At 33.8% G+C, this 20539-nt stretch overlaps 3 protein-coding genes across 7 annotated transcripts; 1 reads left to right on the top strand and 2 right to left on the bottom strand.

The window, feature by feature from the left end:
* Positions 1 to 2157: 2157 nt before the first annotated feature.
* Positions 2158 to 6141, bottom strand: LOC128895311 (cilium assembly protein DZIP1). Of its 3 annotated transcripts, XM_054157992.1 has the most exons (7): positions 6010 to 6141; positions 3912 to 5914; positions 3660 to 3834; positions 3053 to 3593; positions 2824 to 2944; positions 2708 to 2763; positions 2471 to 2633 (listed from the first exon to the last, which is right to left on the bottom strand). In XM_054157992.1, the coding sequence occupies exons 1-7, from the start codon at positions 6128 to 6130 to the stop codon at positions 2621 to 2623; spliced, it is 3030 nt and encodes a 1009-aa protein (XP_054013967.1). In that variant the 5' UTR covers positions 6131 to 6141; the 3' UTR covers positions 2471 to 2620. The 3 variants fall into 3 exon arrangements, with proteins under 3 accessions (XP_054013899.1, XP_054013820.1, XP_054013967.1); XM_054157924.1 differs by having other exon boundaries at positions 2158 to 2763; XM_054157845.1 differs by having other exon boundaries at positions 2158 to 2763; positions 3053 to 3834.
* Positions 6142 to 7432: 1291 nt separating this feature from the next.
* On the top strand, positions 7433 to 10916 carry LOC128896250 (serine/arginine-rich splicing factor 1B). The gene is made up of 3 exons (XM_054159484.1): positions 7433 to 7755; positions 8036 to 8420; positions 8510 to 10916. Exons 1-3 carry the CDS (start codon positions 7586 to 7588, stop codon positions 8699 to 8701), a joined length of 747 nt encoding a protein of 248 aa, XP_054015459.1. The 5' UTR covers positions 7433 to 7585; the 3' UTR covers positions 8702 to 10916.
* A 1316-nt stretch (positions 10917 to 12232) lies between these two features.
* LOC128896224 (dehydrogenase/reductase SDR family member 11-like) lies at positions 12233 to 19885 on the bottom strand. Of its 3 annotated transcripts, XM_054159461.1 has the most exons (5): positions 19141 to 19885; positions 15821 to 17940; positions 15142 to 15406; positions 14741 to 14931; positions 12233 to 14582 (listed from the first exon to the last, which is right to left on the bottom strand). In XM_054159461.1, exons 2-5 carry the CDS (start codon positions 15956 to 15958, stop codon positions 14409 to 14411), a joined length of 768 nt encoding a protein of 255 aa, XP_054015436.1. In that variant the 5' UTR covers positions 15959 to 17940; positions 19141 to 19885; the 3' UTR covers positions 12233 to 14408. The 3 variants fall into 3 exon arrangements, with proteins under 3 accessions (XP_054015436.1, XP_054015419.1, XP_054015427.1); XM_054159444.1 differs by lacking the exons at positions 12233 to 14582; positions 14741 to 14931; positions 15142 to 15406 and having other exon boundaries at positions 15961 to 17940; positions 19141 to 19469; XM_054159452.1 differs by lacking the exons at positions 12233 to 14582; positions 14741 to 14931; positions 15142 to 15406; positions 19141 to 19885 and adding an exon at positions 18026 to 18281 and having other exon boundaries at positions 15961 to 17940.
* Positions 19886 to 20539: the final 654 nt, after the last annotated feature.

Raw genomic sequence — 20539 nt, 5'->3', positions numbered from 1 at the left:
CAAAGTGTAATATATATTATATATATATATATATATTATATATTACAAAGTGTAATATATATTATATATATATATATATATTATATATTACAAAGTGTAATATATTAAAACCATGCTACAATAATCGCCCTGTCCTCGTCTCTCCTACAATTGTTGTATCGCCCTCTCTCTCCTTGTCCCGGAGTTTCCTAGTTTTTCTGCAACTGTCGCTGAAGTCATCTCGAAATACATGTAATACTACTACAGGGTGTCCCAAAAATATTGTAACACCTTGAAAGGTTCGAGAGATGATTTGAAACAACTTTTTCCTTAGCGAAAATGTTGTCCGAGGCTTCGTTAAGGAAATATTATCAGAGAACCCTGACCAATCAGAGCGGCGTATAGCGTTGGAGCGGCCGCGGTAGCGTATGAGCGTAGGCTACACGCTAGGCGGCCGCACTCCCCGACCAATCAGACCGCGAGTATCCCAATGGAGCGCTCGCTGATTGGCCGGGGTTTTCTGTTAATATCTCCTTAACGAAGCCTTGGACCAGAGATGGGCAAAACCCTAGACTTCGAATAAATCTGAAGTTTGCCGATGTGTTTGTTTCGAGACAAACATATCGGCAAACTTCAGATTTATTCGAAGCCTAGGATTTTGCACATCACTGCATTCAGAGTAGAGATGGCTAGAACTGCTACTTGTGAATCACTCGTGATTCGATCACGTTCGTTGCCATTCACGGTGATTTTTCACAGTGATTCGTGATTCTTCGTGATCGCTTCTGATTGGCAGAGAACATTCACTTTTCACTTTTCACGAATTATGTTGTTTTTAGATTATATATGTCTTATAATATGGTCTAAAAGCAATGTTAATATAATTTTAATACAATTTAAATTTGACTCATTTGTAGTTTCTTGAATTTCCGCTAAGGGAAGACAGCGAGACACTAACGATAACAATTAACATGAACCGCTTCTGAAACGCCATCTTCCGGATCACGGTCACTAACAGTGATTTTTCACGCCATCCCTAATTCAAAGTACACTTAGAAAGAGAAGAAGATATATTCCCTAGCCGTCATGTTGGAACAGGACCTCTCAGTTAGCCATATAGTAGTATTACATACAGGGTGTCCTAAAACTCGCGTAGGAGCCGGAAATGGAGGGTAACTGAGACGATTTTGAACAACAATTTCCTTTGCAAAAATGTAGGTGGAGGCGTAATTTTTGAATTATTAACGAAAAACACCGACCAATCACAGCGCGCGAACAGCTGCGAGAGCACATCAGCCGATTAGCGCGCGACCAATCACAGCGCCCGATTAGTGCGCGATCAGCCGCGAGAGCATAAGCTCGAGCTAGGACTGATGAGTCAGCTGAGCACGCGCCAATCGGGCGCTGTGATTGGTCGGTGGTTTTTGGTTAATAATTCAAAAATGAAACACCCACCGACATTTTTGCAACGAAAATTGTTTATTCAGAATCGTCTCAGCTACCCCTCATTTCCAGCTCCTATACAAATTTGGAGACACCCTGTATATGGGAAATCCTTGTTTATAAATTGCGCCAAAATTTGATTGGTTGCATTTCCACGTATGTGTGCACCAGTCCTCAAATGCATGCCGAAATGAAACTTACTTTAGGTTAAACTTTGTGACAAAACTCGGCACAAATATAGCACAATACGGTACAAAAAACAAAAACTCAAAATTCGAAAATTGTGGGGCTATCAAAAATTTTGTTTTGTTGTATATTTTTTTTTTTTGAGTATGCTTTGACTTACAGAGTTGTGGTTTACGGCACAATAAAGCACAAACGGAGCTCAATGTAGCACAATTTAAAAAAATAAAAAATTCGAAGAGTGCGAGGATAATTTCACACACGTGCCGCACAGCTAGATTTGCCAAGCTAGGGTGCCCTTGGGTGTCCTCCTGTAAGAAAAAATGTCAGTGGCACTAATTGGGCGCTGCGATTGGTCGGTGCTTTTCATTAATAATTATGTCTGAAAAGCATATATTATAATTCAAAATATAATTAAAAAATGAAGCCCCATCGACATTTTTCCAAAGGAAATTGTTGTTCAGAATCATCTCAGTTACCTTCCATTTCAGGTTCTTACAAGAGTTCTGGGACACCTTGTATAGTAGTGTCATAATGTGTAATAGACACCTCCCATTTAATAAAATGCATTTATTCCCTGTACAAAAGTTTCATATAATAAATAAAATAAATACTGGCCTTACATCATACAACGATTGTCTCTTTGGTTTTGGGGACTAGTTTAAAATTAACAAAAAATAATCATATAGCAGTATCGTAATTGACTGTTATTGTTATCAAGGCACTGTGTCATACTGAGTATTCGGTTTTAAAATGTTTTTCTTAAATGATAATGAATTCTTACCTAAATGATAATTAGTCTTTATAAACTAAAATAAAAAGAAAACTACATTTTACTTATGTTAATTATGCAAATGATCATTCTAATCTTAAGATTTTATCTATATCAGAATCTAAATCTGAAATTTCTGATATTGAATCCGAGTGTGAACTTTCAGGTATTTTATTTTTTAAATTACGTGGTGCTGCTTGTGGCAATGAATCGTTTACCACTTTGGGACTGAATGTTGATGTTCTAACTGGGCTCTCTAAAAGAGAAGCTATATTTGTAGAACTCATTCTCTGGTTTTCATTACTATGATTTTCTCTATCTTGTACATACTTTAAAGAAAACATAGTTTCAATCGATCCTACAGGTTTTCGTCTCACCATGCTTAACTGAAATAAAATATTTATTTTTCATATTGTTTAACATTAAATCAACTTCAAATATGTTACCTGTGCTTCAAGTTTTTTTGATATTTCTGCAATTTTATCACTTTGAACAGTCTTTAACATAATATTACTTGTACTTTTGTAACTTTCTCTTTCAGATAAATGCTTTTTCTCATCAGATGTTCTAAGTAAATATCAATAGAATTAAAGAAATTAAATAGAATTGGTATGTAAAATTGTTCAAAAGAATTAGTTAACATTAATTGTTAACATGGAATACAAGTAATTTTACCTCGAAATATTCCAATTGCTATCATATAATTCTTCTTTCTCACTATCATATTCGGATAATGATTCTTCGTTTTTTTCATTTGCCAAATCGAAAAAAACTTTTTTCTTCGTTAAACTACTTGTTGAACCACTCGCAGATTTCAAGACACTTTTATTATACTTTGGAGATATCGAAATATTTTGTAACTCTGACTGTACATGCGAATTACCTGCATTATTGTTCTCAATGGATTTAACATCTAACACTCCTCTACTATTCGTTATTACTTTATCTTCTTCAGAATCAAGTAGAACTCTCATTTTATTCAAAGAGTCTTTTCTTGTATATGTTCCTTGTGAATGCCATGTACTTTCCACTGATTTTATTGAATTTGGAGAAAGTTTTATTAAACTTTCTATATCTTTGTAGCTTGTAATTATTGTAGATTTTATTGGAGATAATTCACTTTCATTCATATTTTTAACAGAATGATCGATTTGTGGAGTAGAATGCAATTTACTTGGTATTATATTCTGTAGTTGTGATGTAGAAACAGAATTGCCTGGAAAAAACATAATTTTATTAACAAATATTCTTTTATTAGTCAAATAACACATCAAGTAATTACCAGGATCTCTTTTATCACTAAATGCTTTGGTTGCTGATAATTTTGAGTTGCTTATTAATTTATTCAAAGACAGATGTTTTTGTTTGATAGTTTTTATTGCCTTTCCCTTTCTAGATATTTTATTAAGAACCTCTTCAATTATCTTTGATTTAATCTGATGATATTTTGGTAATTTCTGAAAAAAATTTGTAAAAGTTTTAAAAAGATACTTAATAAAATTATCTTATAATATTTTATATATATTTTCATTACTTTCATAGTAATTTTTTGATGATGTTTTAAAATGTCAATTTTTTGTTTAAAAGTAGCATTTGGTATTCCTTGCCATTCTGGATCTATTCCTAGATCTCTCAATTTCTGTTCAAATGCATTTTGCAAATTCGACTGTAATCTTTCATGAAATGAATTGTGCTCTATTGTTTTCTTAGAATTTGTCAAAATTGATGATTTTTGTTTATGGCTACGTACTGGAGATTTATTATCAATTACAGTAATACTTTCCGATTCCGACTGTGTTTGTGAATTAGAATCAGATTCGGAGCTTGTATCAGAAGTTACGTCATCTTCTAATGTTTTTGATTTTTTGCTACTATTCGTATTAGATAAATACTTCTGAGATAAATTTCTTAATTTTGTATTTTCTACCTCATTCGTCCCAGTTTTATTCAAATCAGATTTTACAATTAATGGATCATATGAGTCATATTTTGTATATTTTTTTTCATAACCAATTCTCTCCATAGGCACTGAATCTTTAGATTCTAATAAATCATTTGAACTGACATTTTTTAGATCTTTTTTCGCAATTCTTTTATTCTCAAATTTTGAATTTTTCATTCTTTTTGTACTTTTATGTTTACTAATTATTTTATCTTCATACATAACAGGTATATTTTCAGAATGCAAGGTATCTACACTTCTCGAAAGTTTATTTTGCAATTTTAATGGAAATTCTAGAGTACTATCCATATTTCTAGTAATTACTTCTTCTACTTCTCCATTATCACGATCTTTTTCTTTTAGATCATTTTCATTTGAATTTTTTCCACTTTCATTAGTTTGATTTAATGTTACAGATTGATCTCTTCTCTTTTGCAAATTGTTTTCAGAATTTGTATTTCTTTCATTCAATTGTGAAACATTCATTTCGTTTGACAGAGAATGTAATTTTTTACTTTGTTCAATTAAAATGTGTGACTGATTGAAAGTTTGACGTTCCAAATTGCTAACTTTAGATTCGTATTCACTTTTTATATCATCTGCTGCTTTTTGTGTTACCTTCAGTTCTGCGGTAAGTCTTTCTACATCTTTCTGATGCTGGTTTTCCAAGAGTTCAATTTTGGATTTCCAATAATTTTCCTGTGCATGCAACTTTGCATTCATGCTTTCTATATCTGGAGTTAACTGTTCGAATAATTGATTTTTCAACTTTATAAATTCTTTTTCTTGTTGATTCATCAATGTTTGTACATTTGCTTCTGATGTTCGTTCCTGCATCATCTTTTCCTTTTGTCTTAAATTATGTATCTCATCAAAAAGTATAGTTTTCAAATTTTTTATTTCCTCCTGATATTCTTTGTATTCTTGATATTCCTCAGATTTATTAATATCATGTTTACAACTTTCGATTTCCTTTTCGGGCAACTTTTTTTCGTAATCCACCATTTTTTTATTGGCAACATTTTCAGATTCATTCCTTATTACTCTCTCAGTTTCATTTAACCTTTCCTTTAAGTTTTTTATTTCGTTATGCAATCTTTCAGTTTCGCTACGGTAATGCTCATGTATAGGGGAAGAAGTCATGCATAAATCTGAAGCATACGCGTGTCGACGCAGAATGTGAGCGCTTACAAACATAGGAGATATAAAAGTTTTCGGACAATGGGGACATTTATAAATTTCACCATTGCAATCTCCAATTTTAGTTTCTATCAATTTACTTCTATCTTTTGCTTTATCCTTCAAATTCTTCACTATTTCTTCTAAAGTAGCAGTTTCCTTTTTCAATTTAACGTTATCTTCTATTTTTAATCTTAATTCATCTTTCAATATTACCACACTGTGGTCTAAATACTCCTTACAATATAATAAATATTCAACTGCCAGCTGCGCAAGTCGAAAGAGTTTCACAAAATTGGAATCCAGGATCTTAACGTCGTATTCACTTTCTAAAGAATAATCTATTACACTGTTTATATTATCATCGATGGCGTGAAAGTCTCTGTCTCTTATAATTCGATCTATATCTATATTACCTAGAATTATATACATATATATATATATATATATCATATCAGCTACAATATAATAAAGTCAGTAATAGTGTGTTATAAATATTTAGACTACGTACTTATACGATTCCAATCTACTCGCACTCTGGACTTATGCGTATTGAAATAAAATCCTGAATCTCTGGCCAGTTTTGGGAAATCGTGACACCACTTGGTGCCAATACGAAATGAAAATGCCATTATTGTATGTACAATCTTTAAATTAGATTACTTATACGTGTTTATACATTATTAAAGATAACTAGCGATTCATTCGAAGTATAAAACTACAAAATGGAGTAAATGGTTGTGGTATAATTATCATTATTATTGCTTTTGAAGTAGAATAATTTCACTTCATGAATACAATAAATAAGATAACCAGTTACTACGTTTGTACTGGTTTGTACATTTGGAGGTTAGAATAATAAATGTAAACAAGATTTAACAGGTGTGATACGACGCAGGTGCCCTCTACAAACACAGATACATTTAAATTGTATTTATTAATTTTTTGAATACTATTGTTACAATATAAAATAATTATTGTAGTTATTAATTTTTGTACGTACAGTTAATAACTACATAACCTTATTTCATTCTGAATTGATAACGTTGAATTTAACAACGAAATGATAAATCTATTCTATGCATCGTTTTTGTGTTCATAAAACAGCAATCAAAATTTAATTTGAATAATTTGAGATAATTAAACAATTCAAGCAAAATTAAGCAGAATATTTGATCAAACTATTAAGAATTGTTAATCTTAAAAGTATTCGAATACTTTAAAAGTGATATGATTGCAAAGAATGTTAACAATTTGTTTCATCTTATTTATTACTATTTCTTTTCTAACAAACAGATATCTCATCTCGAGTAATACATTTTTAATTGACATAGTTGTACAGAATATAAAATATAGGGTGTCCCAAAAATGTTCTAACACATTGAAAATTGAAAGAGGTGGTTCGGGAGGTGATTTGAAACAACTTTTTCCTTAGCGAAAATGTCCGAGGCTTCGTTGAGGAGATATTAACGGAAAACACTGACCAATCAGAACGGACGCCTAGTCGCTCCAACGGTATAAGTGCGCTCTGATTGGTCGGGGTTTTTTGTTAGTCTCGGACAACATTTTCGCTAAGGAAAAAGTTGTTTCAAATTACCTCTCGAACCACCCCTTTCAAGGTGTTACAACATTTTTGGGACACTCTGTATATTTTAAATAATAATAAAACTTTAGATTAATTATGCAATGTAATAAAGAACCATTTACAAATCTACCTACATATAAAATTTACTTCTAAATTCGTATTCATTTTATAGTACATACAACAAAGAAACTCAATTACGAATATTTATAATAACTAGGCAAAATTACATGTTTTAAATACCAATTACCGATTGGAGGGAGAAAAAAGTATAATGCACGGTAATTGGTTGTTACCCACATAAAAGTATCTGATAGGTTCGTTTATGTTCGTTTAACGTTCTTGACTTTTCGTGCCTTTCGTGATCACGCTTCCCCTCGACCGGTACCACCATCTTGTTTGTTTCATCAATAAAGAGTGTGAGACTTCGGAGACGATTAAAAATTGCTTTTAAATTGTTTTTGTTTGTCTTGTGTACGTTAAACGGTAACAAAGAATCGTTAACATGTCCCACGGAGGTAGAAACGAATGCAGAATTTACGTGGGCAATTTACCGCCTGATATTAGAACGAAAGATATTCAAGATTTATTCTACAAGTTCGGTAAAGTTATCTTTGTTGATTTAAAAAATCGTAGAGGTCCACCGTTCGCTTTCGTCGAATTCGACGATCCAAGGTACGTTCGAGAAATTATAAAACACTAACTTTTCGACATTGTACGAAGTGCGCTCCATTTAGTGTCGTATTTATTCCTCTATTGGCACTCTTTTTCCTCGTTTTCTTATTTCCAAATGGGAAAAAAACACCTTGATTATTCATGTTCTCGTAGTTTGAGGAAAGAAAATAATTGGAGTCGTTAATATACTTAACTTGTAAACAAATTTATTATAGTGGGTCAAGGTTACAGTGTAGGTGTCTTGAAAATGTATGTCAAGCAAATATCGTTCTTTTTCCAGAGATGCCGAGGATGCGGTACACGCAAGGGATGGATATGATTACGATGGTTATAGATTAAGGGTCGAGTTCCCAAGAGGTGGCGGTCCTAGTAATAATTTTCGTGGTGGACGCGGAGCGGGTGACAGTGGAAGGGGTGGTCGAGGTGAAATGAGCAATTCACGAGGTCGTGGGCCACCCGCAAGAAGATCTCAGTATAGAGTTCTCGTTACTGGTTTACCTCCATCTGGTAGTTGGCAGGATTTGAAGGATCACATGCGTGAAGCTGGTGATGTTTGCTTCGCTGATGTTTATAAAGATGGCACAGGAGTTGTTGAGTTCTTACGATACGAAGACATGAAATATGCTGTGAAGAAGTTAGATGATTCAAGATTTAGGTCTCACGAGGTACAATACATAAAATCAATCATATATAAAAAAATTTGAAGCTTATACAGTTGCATGTTGAATAATGTTTTTGTGTTTTTATTTTCCAGGGTGAAGTAGCCTATATTCGCGTGAAAGAAGATCATAGCAGTGGCGATAGGGGCCGCAGTGAAGATAGAGAGAGAGGTCGAAGTCATTCGCGAAGTTATAGCCCACGGCGTCGTGGTTCACCTACCTATTCACCATTACGACGTAATTATTCGCGATCAAGATCTCGCTCCAGATCTCGTTCATACGACTAGTGTGTACGTATATGTTTCACATGGTAATATAAGTAAAGGCTTATCAATATTTGCTTTACCATGTTTCATTATTACTGATTTGAATTTCACTTAAAGACACCTTCCAATCCAAATCGAGTTTGTACAAATTATAAAATTTACTTTTCACGTTGCTTGAATTTAATAATCGTATTGTATGTAATGTATAGTTAGAGCACGGTTCATTTTACCAAAATTATTTTCAATTATTTTGTCACATTTTTGTTTGTTAATTCTTAAATTACGTTCATCACAGATTGATCCAGATATATTATTATTTTACAAATATACATACAGAGTTGATTGTTTGAATAAATTTGAAATAGCAAGTATAATTTTCTAACGATAAAGGTTGATATAGTGTTTTAAATGTCTTAATCTCATTGCCTTAATAAAGAGGAATCGTGCTCATATTAATCGCATATTATTGTTGATGGTATACCGGTTAGAGTTACTTTTATGTTTAAAAAATACATTCCTTTATATTTTGCAATTTGTTTTGACACCACACCAATATTTGAAATGTGTAACAATTTTGAAGTATTACGAATGAAAACCTGAAATGAAGCAACTAATATTACTTCAGTGATTTCATCGATGTTCACATTAATAAGCAGTATTTGTCGTATAGGTACTAATATAGCATATTGGTAAATATACTACAATGTCTCACTTGATGTGAGAGCAGCCTATGATTGTGTTTTTACATATATTTATTCACATTTGGAGTGATGAGAATAGCACATTTTTAAGCATATTTAACAAGTAAAACTCTCTTAAGCTTTTAATGCTAAAATGCTTATTGTAAACATTTACGAAGCTAACACTTTTTTTTATGATTAACAGCACAAAATTATACTGCGTACATTAGAAAAGGAAAGGAAGTAATGCCATAATGGAGTAAATTCACATATATTTTTAATGTATTCATTTGCATAAATATTTATTTCCGTTTACTACTGTTACTTGTAAAAATGTCATGTCAGTATTGGATTCAGATTTAAAAAATGAAACCCTAGTAGTCTGAAAATTCTGTAAGACATCAATCTATTCACACGTAGAACATTATGGCATTTTTCAATGTAAATTCATCAGATAATTACACCTTGTGTTAAACATTAATTTTAACAGATAACTCGTGTGTACAAATACATACATCAAGGTTGTTTACACAGCTCATCGTCGTTTAAGTTGTTACACAAATTTAATTAATTTTGTTTTGCCTATATAATGATGACAATACAACATACTCTCTGTGCTGAAAATACAATACTTAATACCTAGAGAATGTAATACATCGATATTCATCGACCGATGGTTCATATAGGGCATAACATTTGATATATGTAGGTAAAAGATTTATTTTTTACTAAACGATTAATATCCATAAGACCAATTTGCTTTGAAGAAAACACATACAGCTATCATTTGTCATGTATTGACATTGTTCACTTGATATAGTAATGAATTAAAGTACATCTCATCTATTTAAGTATTCTTTAACGACGATCATCTGGCCATTATTCTGGTTTGATGGAAAAACTGTGTGTTATGTACTATTTGAAAATGAACAAAGTCTAACTCAAATTATTATTAAGAATACAATAACGTGTCTATTATAACTATATGGATACGTGTGAAATATCCATATTGAAGTATATTTTAAGTTATACACGACTTACCTTGAAAAATGTATTTTTATTGGTCGGATGATTTATTAACAAAATATGTTCTGCTACACATTTCTCCTTTTGAACGTTTTCCTTTTAAAAACATAGATAAATTTGCTCTAGTATATGCTAAAAATGTTGAAGGAAAACTATTTCTTGTATTTATGAAAATGTTATTATTGCAAATTGATCCTGTGGTTTTTGCTTCTTTTCGTCCCATTTGTGTGTAACCATCACAGTGGGAAAGGTTTTTAATTTATATTACACAGGTGTGAAATATTCTTTTGTACAATATCTGCTCAATTTATGACCTATTATCGCGCGTTTGAGTATCATAAGTCACATGGATTACATTTGCAGTGATAAATTTATACATATATACATACATATATACATACACATATATATATATATATATGTATGTATGTATGTAACATTAATACATATTGTATAAGGGACTAATGTATTTTTTCTTCTTTTGTATATTGGATTGGATTGTAACACAATGAATGAAAAACTGAAATCGACACGATCTTACTTCTTGGATGGATATAATACACATTCGCTTGACGGTGGGATGAGATGGAATGCGTTTTGGATGGATTTTGTATGGAGCATATATTATAAAAGGATTAAAACGTAAATGAGAATGCAAATAATGAGACAGTAAGGATACTTTCAAGAGGAAGTTCAGGATCAGGAAAGGAATTGGATGAAAGAAACAATCCATTTCATTCAAGGATTCTCAATTAGCTGGATTTTCATCAGGAAACGTTGGCAAATCCATTACAAGGATTCGAAACGATAGTTTTCTCTTTTAAATTAAAAACCAAAAAAAAATTAATATCTAATCGTGCTAGCAGTGTTTTCGCATTGACGAACTAAGGAAAGAAAATAACTATAACTATAAAATCGCGGAACGAACAGTTTTCGACATATCACGGTGTTTCGTATCTTCACTCTCTCGCGATTCAAGCCTTAACAAAGTGATTCTCGTATTTTTCTCTTACGTTCTTAAACCGTCAAAACTGGTAATGGAATGTCAACCTTGTACATTTTGTTTTGAAAGTACAGTGGAACGTCTACTATTTGAACTAGTAGAAAGATGAAACGCTTCATTTCCCAGGATGCTATACAGGATGGAGCAACTAACCTGTTACAGTTACAGAGCGATTTTGCCTAAACAATCCTTGGTGCAAAGAAACCTTACAGGAAAACAAAATTAAAAGGTTCGGGATGATCTGCCTTATATGACTATTGACTTTTGTTTGGTCCTGATACTGAGGGTATGTCAAGGTCAAGGTCGTTCTGTAACAGTTTAGCTGCTCCATCTTGTGCATATTTCCTTCCATGTTCTAATAATCGATGTTTCACTGTATTCGTAGATTCGTACATCAGAACGTCAACAAATTATTACTTTTTTTTTTTTAATTGCTACCGAGACAATAATTCCGATTCTCTTCCAAGGAAGTTCATTGACGGAAGTATCAAACTTCTCACCTGTATTAGCAAAAGTGATCGATGATTTGCGAACACGAAAATGGAACTGTTTCAATGCGACGCGAGGAATACTCTTTCAACGATCTCATTAGTTTCTCATGTTGCGATAAGTTAGTATAGGCGGATACACGAGACCTCCACGCTTTAGCGCTCCTCAGGATTAAGGAAAACGGGAAAGTGGTCTTAAAAGGAAACTCTAATTCACGTTGTAAATGGCTTATACACTTCCACTCGAAATCAGATCGTCCGAATATTCTTCTCTCGGCTATTTCGATCTTGGAATCGTATCATTGATCAAATCGTGAGCGTGTGCATGTTCTATAATATACATGTGCGGTATATATGTATAGTACGAACTATTACTGCTGTCGAGACTAACGCGTTCAAGAGGATAAATAACTGTTCGGGGTTGAAAAATGTTTAAAAAAAAAAAAACGGAATCCTTCATCTTAACGAGGACCTCTTCTCTTAACGACGGCTCTCCCTAGTTGTTGAGGATCTCTCACGGGACAAAAATAAAATGAGAATAACAGGATAATCGTCAATTGCGGGATTAGGATGCTGACAGGATATAATTAGCGTTCATGGATATACGGATAAATTGGCTGGAAATATTAAGAGGATCACTTTGGGATCTTTTAAACGGAGAATGTACGATACGCAGGATTCATGCAGGATATAACGGATTTGGATTATCGAGGTGTCGATCAAGTCGAACAGAGCGTGGCGTCGTTCATGCTTCAGGAAATAGGTTTCACGGATTTAATCGCCTAGGTCGGATACGGATTTTGGACTTGCACTTAGCGGGATCAATACAGGATATAGTCGGATATCATTTTTCACCGATTGAAACGGACGTGATCGCTCTCTGTAAGGTATTTGATCATGTTTAATATCTGACGTCCTCTCGACACACATTTTCTGCATGCATTCTTCTAAACATTTGTACGTCCTATAAATGTCCACTTTTTTGATTTCTCACCTGAACACTGCTCCGCAACATAACTAACTTGAATAACAGATGAAATAGTAATGCGTGTATTTTCTCTTCGCGACTGAATGTGTGGAGAATTTTTGCATAGTCTTTAATATTATTGGTTTTCTGCGGCAGGAGATTGTTTACCAATTTCCTTAAGGTTTCAGTCACATGTTGGTACTCCACAGAAGGTATCATTAAAATAAAATGGAATATTATTTTAGTTTCAGTTTGTGGAAAGGATTAACATGCAGCTAAAACATTGAAAAGTATTTAGTAAATAGACTCCTGCTAGACTCTAACTAAACATTCCTTTCAGAGAAACCAATAATATTTACACCTGCACAAAAATTCTCAAATAACAGATACATAATACTCGTCTGTTTGAAAGATGTTTAAGTGTGTTTGAATTAATCGTTCATGTTCTTACGTTCAGCTTACACACGTTTAAACCCTTAAAAAATGTCTTTCATATATGTTGGCAGTTCGAGCGTCTGTCATCCTGGTAGTAGTATTAACCTTTCCATGATAGCTTCCAGTCTCCTTTCAAATAGATGATTAATTGTTATGTTTTGGCATTAAGTTATTTTTTTTATCCTTCGACGATAAAAGAAATTTTACAGAGCTCCTAATCGTCGACTACTCAAGAAGAGGCAATAAAAAATTTACATACATTATTAATCAATAGTATGTTTTTAAATATCCTGAATTCCTTTCCTCGGCTAATGTGTCTTATTCAGAAGTATCTCTTTTATGATTACGTGGTTAATATCTATTGTTTTTTTATACTGGAGACAAGAATTAAAGATTACAGGGAATTTGATGAATATTATTTCTAAGATATAGATCTAACTGAAGTATTATCTAACTTGATACAAAACGCGTATTAAAATATATGTACTTATAAACAGTGTATTGGAATCAAACAAACAGTATGTTCTTATTCATTGTAAAACATCGATATTTCGATTTTCAATTAATAAAAACATATTTGTTTGAGCATGAAACATCGTTTATTAATTAATGTATTTAAACACGTATTGGCTACTAAAATAATTTCTTTTAACATAAGATGTACAATGAACTATTTTGATTGTATGAAATTAGTGTATCGGTTTATTGTATCTCAATTTGTAAATTTATTTCTCATCCCTGAAGAATTGTAACCCAAAAGGGAACAATGAAGATTATTATTATCTCTGAAGAAAAGTGGGTTCCACTATCTAAGGAAATAGAGATCCTGAAACGTCTACAGTTTTACTTGGTGAGTAACACAAAGTACGGAATGAAAGTGTAATGTCTTAATCTTCTGTTGATAGTTCTTTTTGGATGATCGAGAGAAGAGTATCTTCTACAGGTTTAGAAGCAAGCAAGCATTTTTTAATATCTTTTTCGCCTCGTTATTTTTTAAATTACAAACAACGTCTTAAATATCTTAACGCTCGAGTAATGTACTTTAAAGTATTTATTTTACGTATGTACACTGAGTTAATTGATATCGTGTGTGAAACTATAGCGAAAAAAAGAGCAGGTAGATTCATTTTTACATTGTTTCACGAAGGGGTGTAATTACAAGTTCCTTGACCAGAGCGGTGTCCGGAGTCTGCAATGCGAAGAGAATAGCGTTGGCTACCTCTCTGGGTTTTAACGCCATGCGTGGATTCTGCTTCAGCCACTGTGTGGTCATCTCAGTCTCCACCAAGCCAGGAGAAATGGACTGTGATAGAAACGAAGAACATGTATGTTTAGGAAGAAGGCAAATCTTATAATTTACTTTTAATCTTAACATATAATATAAACACCATGACTTTTATTTAGTTTCTCAGACATGTATAGATAGTAATAAGAGAATAATTTCAGCGTGCAAGTGCTTACCATGACTTTAATATTCGATTCCTGTTGCGCTAGTTCCATGCGAAGGTTTTCCGTGAAGGCTGTTAAAGCGGACTTGCTGGCGATATAAGCGGGGGACATTGGACCTTTAGGCACCATTGGACCTCCAAGCATCGTTGGCATCCTCATTCCACATGTATCATTCATGTTCACGATCATACCATTGTTCATTCCTGTACAATAAGTGCGTATTTTATTTTTCATTTCTTATTCAAGAAGTTTGTAAGTGTAAATATGAGAATCGCATTAGAAAGATCAAGGACTCCGAAAGGAATTACGTTATCGAGTACATTGTACATTGCACTCTAATTGTTTTAATCTTCCTTCTCATTTAGGTTGCTTAATAAAAGAACTTCAAGTCTGCAAGGTCTCAAGACACTTACCTTTCTTCTTCATCATGTTCAATGTTTCTTTGGTCATGGCAATCAACCCAAGCAAGTTCACATCAAGAGTCTTCTTCCAGTCATCCATATTGCTGTTTTGTATCGTGAGGTCTATATTAATTGCGGCGCTGTTGATCAGGATGTCTACGGTACCCAGGTTCTTCTCGATCCATTCCGACGTATTCCGGATGTCCATTTGGTTAGTAAGGTCGCACTGAAGAGGAATAAGCTTGCCTGGCTGTGATTTCAGTTCTTCGGCAAGTGTCTGTTGAAAGAGTACACGATAAGTAATTTTGTCTTCTGTTTGCTAAAAAGTAAAGTTTCAAGTAAATTGCTCTCTCGTTTCGTTAATTAGTTTACTATCGATTGTAAGTATCACATCTCCGACATTTGTACTTACTCAGTTAATGTATAATTATTTCTGTTATTTTTACAATTTTAGGTATTAACTATTGACATTTATGTACCGAAGAAGACCCAAGTCGAGGGTCCAAACGTTTAAATAAATAAAGTATGCTTATTTAGACTAAAAAACCTAAATGGAAAGTGTGATTTCAACTCACACTTATTAAGAATGAACTCCTTAATATTTAAGAAACATAAGATTGAACTAATTAGATCAATGTATCATTGAACATTTTTAAGATTTCTGCGTGAATCATTTTAATTTTGTATTTACCTTTAACTTGTCCATACGACGAGCGATGCCCACAACTTTCATTCCCATGCTAACCATAAGCTCTGTCAAGCTCTTACCAATGCCAGAGTTGGCACCGGTGATGAGGATTACTTTCTCAGACATGGCTTTCTGATCCATTGGAATTTTTTTGAGATTTCTTGATTCGCGAACGTGCACGACAACTCTGAAACTTCAATCACGCAATTTGTTGTCTGCATTTTGGAATGTCACGCCTTATATACCGAAGTGAAATTGTGGCCCAAGATTACCGAGGTCGCGTTAATCTTAAGACTCAAGATATTTCACCGCCGTTTACACGCTTACAATTGTTGTAGCGTAGCGAGTAACATAAAAAACGATATTGGGTTATTCTCAGAAAATAAACGAGCTGATAGATCCATTGGGAGACATAAGACCACTGGGAGACATAAGATAGAATGGTATTTTGCCATGAAACAGACTCGGTTTTGTTGAGATAAATTTTGTTTTAATTTAGAAATTATTTCAATTGTTTCTTCCTTACAATAAAATATTATGTATTAGGTTGTCCCAAAAGTTTCATTCGTTTTATTAATAATTAATATATACACAATACTTTATGTTTTATGTTACATTACAAAATTGTGTACAATTCATTTCGCTCCATTACTGTTACAGCATCAATGTCTAAGAAATTAGATTGCCTATTTATATAAACACTGCCATAGTAAATAATTGAATGCAACTCACGAAAGAAACTTTTAGGGCAACCTAATACATATTTATGTATATAGCATATCTTATAAAATAAAGGACTTAAAATGACTTAATTTTATATTTCATCATTTGAAAAACGTTCCAAAGAATCATTTATTTCTCGATATCTTTAATCTAGAGATTACCACTCCCTTTCAATTTTAATTACATGCAAAAGTTGCTTAAAATGTGGGGACATCGTATGTTTACTATAAGAAGAAGATACAGATATCTTCAATGAAATTCTTTTCAAATATTGCATCAGATGTATTACCTTTACATCTTTTATTTGTATTATTACTACATGTGTATGTTATGTGTTTTAAGAATTATATTAGGTGGAATGGAAAGTAATGTCGTTTCTTTTACATTAAATTCAAACAAATTTTTTATAAATTTCTATTTTTAATTATTAATTGTATAATCGCTCCCGTTATCAATAGCCTTTTGCCATCTAGTGTGCAAATTGTCAATGCCAGATCGATAAAAATCAATGAGGTGATGAACGATAAACAAGTATTTAAAATTGCAAAAACGACATTATTTTCCGGTTCACCTAATATTTAAAAATTGGTACATCTTTTATTAGCCTATCCTATACAGTGTAATTTTTCAATAATACTGTCATAATTAAACAATTCAACTTATATTTTTTCTTCCTCTTTATTTGCAATATATTTGTAATATATGCGACAAAACTGTCAACAGATTAAAATATTAAAAAAAGAGGAATAAAGGAATTAACGAAGAAGTTAACACATTCAAAGTGTTTCATTAGTTAAGAATATTGCATCAGAATTTTAAGCGAGCGCGGGAGTTTTCGTTTTGGCGCGAATTTGTCAATGGTGTCTTCTGTACATCGATTGCCATACAAAGATCGATAGAGCCCCGTATCGCATAATTCGCGCAGGAATCTCAAGCTGTCGGCTGCCGATTCGCAGCACTCTTTACTGCGTTCTTTCGACTTAATTTCCATTTGAAAAAGCCCACGAGCTTTGTGTAAAAGTGCACAGCCTCGTTGAGGTCCTAATTTATTTAATTCCACTTGATCTTCGTCGAGTATTCGAAGAACCTGCTTGGTTAGAATAATAGCATCTTTCGAGTGCCCCTTAGATACCGCTATTTTCGCGCGATCGTTCAGGATATCGATTATGCGTTCCGTTACATCGATAGCATTTCGAGAAGCCGGTAGTCGAAGCTTCCGCATTTTTTCGCGGCATTTCAGGTACATCTCCAACGCCAAGTCGTCGTTTCCGCGTCTAAAGAAACTGTCACCGAGTAAAATATACGCTTCCGTGAAATATTTGGCGAGTTTACTGCTATAAATGATGCGCGCCGCTGTTTCGAGTTTATCGTTTAGGATGCATTCCACCGCCTCGTCGTACCTGCGAACGAAATATTCGATTAACGTCTTTACGTCGATTCAATCGATTCATGGCAGAATTAGTTTTCCCTTTCGAAAGTGCGTACTGTGCGTTTAGCATGAAAATTTTGCTGTCTCCTGAGTTTCTTTTCACCGTTTACGATGTTATCGCGATAAACTTTCAGGTAAGTCGAATAACGATATATTCACACAGTAGTTGATTAATGTTAATTGATAATTATGAAAACGTTATACAGGGTGTCCCAATAATTTTGTAACACCTTGAAAGGTGTTGTTCAGGAGGTGATTTGAAACAACTTTTTCCTTAGCGAAAATGTTGTACGAGGCCTCGTTAAGGAGATATTAACGGAAAACCCCGACCAATCAGAGCGCGAGTATGCCGGTTGAGCGTAGTCTACGTGATAGGCGGCCGCGCTCATACGCTACCGCGGCCGCTCCGACGGTATATTCGCATTCTGATTGGTCAGTGTTTTCCGTTAATATCTCCTCAACGAAGCCTCCGACAACATTTTTGCTAAGGAAAAAGTTGTTTCAAATCACCTCCTGAACCACCCATTTCAAGGTGTTACAACATTTTTGGGACCCCCCTATAGATATAGTAGTCGCAAGGAAAGAATTTGGTCAAAAAGGTGGGACGCATAGCTCATCGAATTTTTATCCTATTCACTTGATTCAACGCTTAAATTGAAGTTAATTAAGTTTATATGCTTATGAACCTCGACTCTTAATGAATTATTATTATAGCATAAAATTATTGCAAAATAACGGCCGACATGTATCGTTCATTTTCATGTTTTTTGCCGCCATTTTTGCAATTAACAATTTTTTTTTGCAAACTGAGGTTCATGCGCATGTTACGTACCTACTAAAGAAAAAAATTTTCTGATTTTACCTATTAAATGTTTTCCCAGGGCTCCACGTATCCCACCGTTTTGACCGAATCCTTTCCTTGCGACTACTATATCTATATATGTATACATTCAAAGTAAATCTACACTATTAAATTTTCTTCTTTGAACGTCCCCTTATATGTAAAAAAAGTTTAAATAACAAAAATTAATTATATCTGGCAATTATATGCATTAGAAAAATACATTAGTTGGGCAAGACTCCATCCTTAAGTTATTCATTTCTTATTCACGAATGCGAGATAAATAATCTTAATGGTACGATTCCTTTACAGAAATGGTACGATTCTTACCGTATCAAGTACCACTGTTTAATCAATTCTTTTCTGGTTTTATCAATCGTAAGCTTTCCCATGATCGACTCCTGCGTGTCTTTGGAGGACTCGGCGAGTTTGTAGAAATTTTTGCTAACGTCTTCCAACCAGGAGTTCGCCTCCCCGAGTCGGCCAGATAATCGCAGGACTATTGCTTTTAATAAAGTGAATCCTGGATTGTAAGGATTACAGTCTAGGCCTTTTTCTATCGTTACTAACGCTTTATCGTAGCAGCCGTGCATGCACCATAGAGTGGTATATCCTGCCATTGTGTGACCAGTATTGTATACGACCTGTATCGTTACCATATTATAATTAGGAAAGTTTACAGGAATCCAAGAGAAGCTTTTTATCCCTTTGGAGTCCAGATTTTCTGATTTCGGTTCTGTCGAGTCTCGCTCGACATAGGACGTCAAAGGGTTTAGGGTAGACTAAGAAATTTACATGTTTTACTCGAGGGAACTTTCGAGAATATTCTACGTTGTATATCTATCGATGGGTTACGGAACATGGGAGATTAGCGAGGGATGGTGGGTGATAGATGATAGGTTATGAATAGACTGCGGATCTTTATGGATTTATAGGAAATTTGAATATGCAAGAAACTACAAAATGCAAACAATATGCAAAAATATAAAAAAAGATTGAAAGTAAAGTTCATGTTATAATATTTGTAGAATAAAATAAATTCCTATTTAAGTTCAATTTTTGAAGGAACACTCGCGAGGATTTTATTTTGCATAAAGATCCGCAGTCTAGTTATGAACTATGAGCGACAGACGATTGGTGCTGGGCGCTACATTATGGGCAATGGTTATTTGATAGGTGATGATGGGCAATAGACGATGAGTTGTAGGTTATAAGTGATGAGCGATGAACGATGAACAACGATGAACAATGATGAACGATGAACAACGATGAACAATGAACGATAAACAACGAGGAACGATGAACAACGAGGAACGATGAACAACAATGAACAATGAACGATAAACAACGAGGCACGATGAACAACGATGAACAATGATGAACAATGATGAACGATGAACAACGATGAACGATAAACGATGAACGATGGACAATGAATTCCATATTATAGGCAATGATGAGTCTAACTAAAAACATTATGTCCTTCCCCGAAAAAGGTGATTCTGTACGAGTACGAGACACTATTCTAAAATCTCGATAACGTGTTGAGTCATATTTCCACCGACTCGTGGTGACTAGAACCGCTATCAGAATTCTCGCAGCTGTAGTAATTGCGGTCGTCCGATCTGCGGTCATCCAGGCTGCGGTCATAGAGGAATTAGCGCGATTTGTGGTCGCTGCTTGTTCTGCTTATTTTTAAAAACGTGATGGGGTTCGAGATGTGGTCTGG

Source organism: Hylaeus anthracinus, unplaced genomic scaffold, assembly GCF_026225885.1.
Source record: "Hylaeus anthracinus isolate JK02 unplaced genomic scaffold, UHH_iyHylAnth1.0_haploid 0, whole genome shotgun sequence".
NCBI classification, from domain to species: domain Eukaryota; kingdom Metazoa; phylum Arthropoda; class Insecta; order Hymenoptera; family Colletidae; genus Hylaeus; species Hylaeus anthracinus.
Note: the sequence above shows the minus strand (reverse complement) of the source record. Positions and strands in the feature narration are given on the sequence as shown.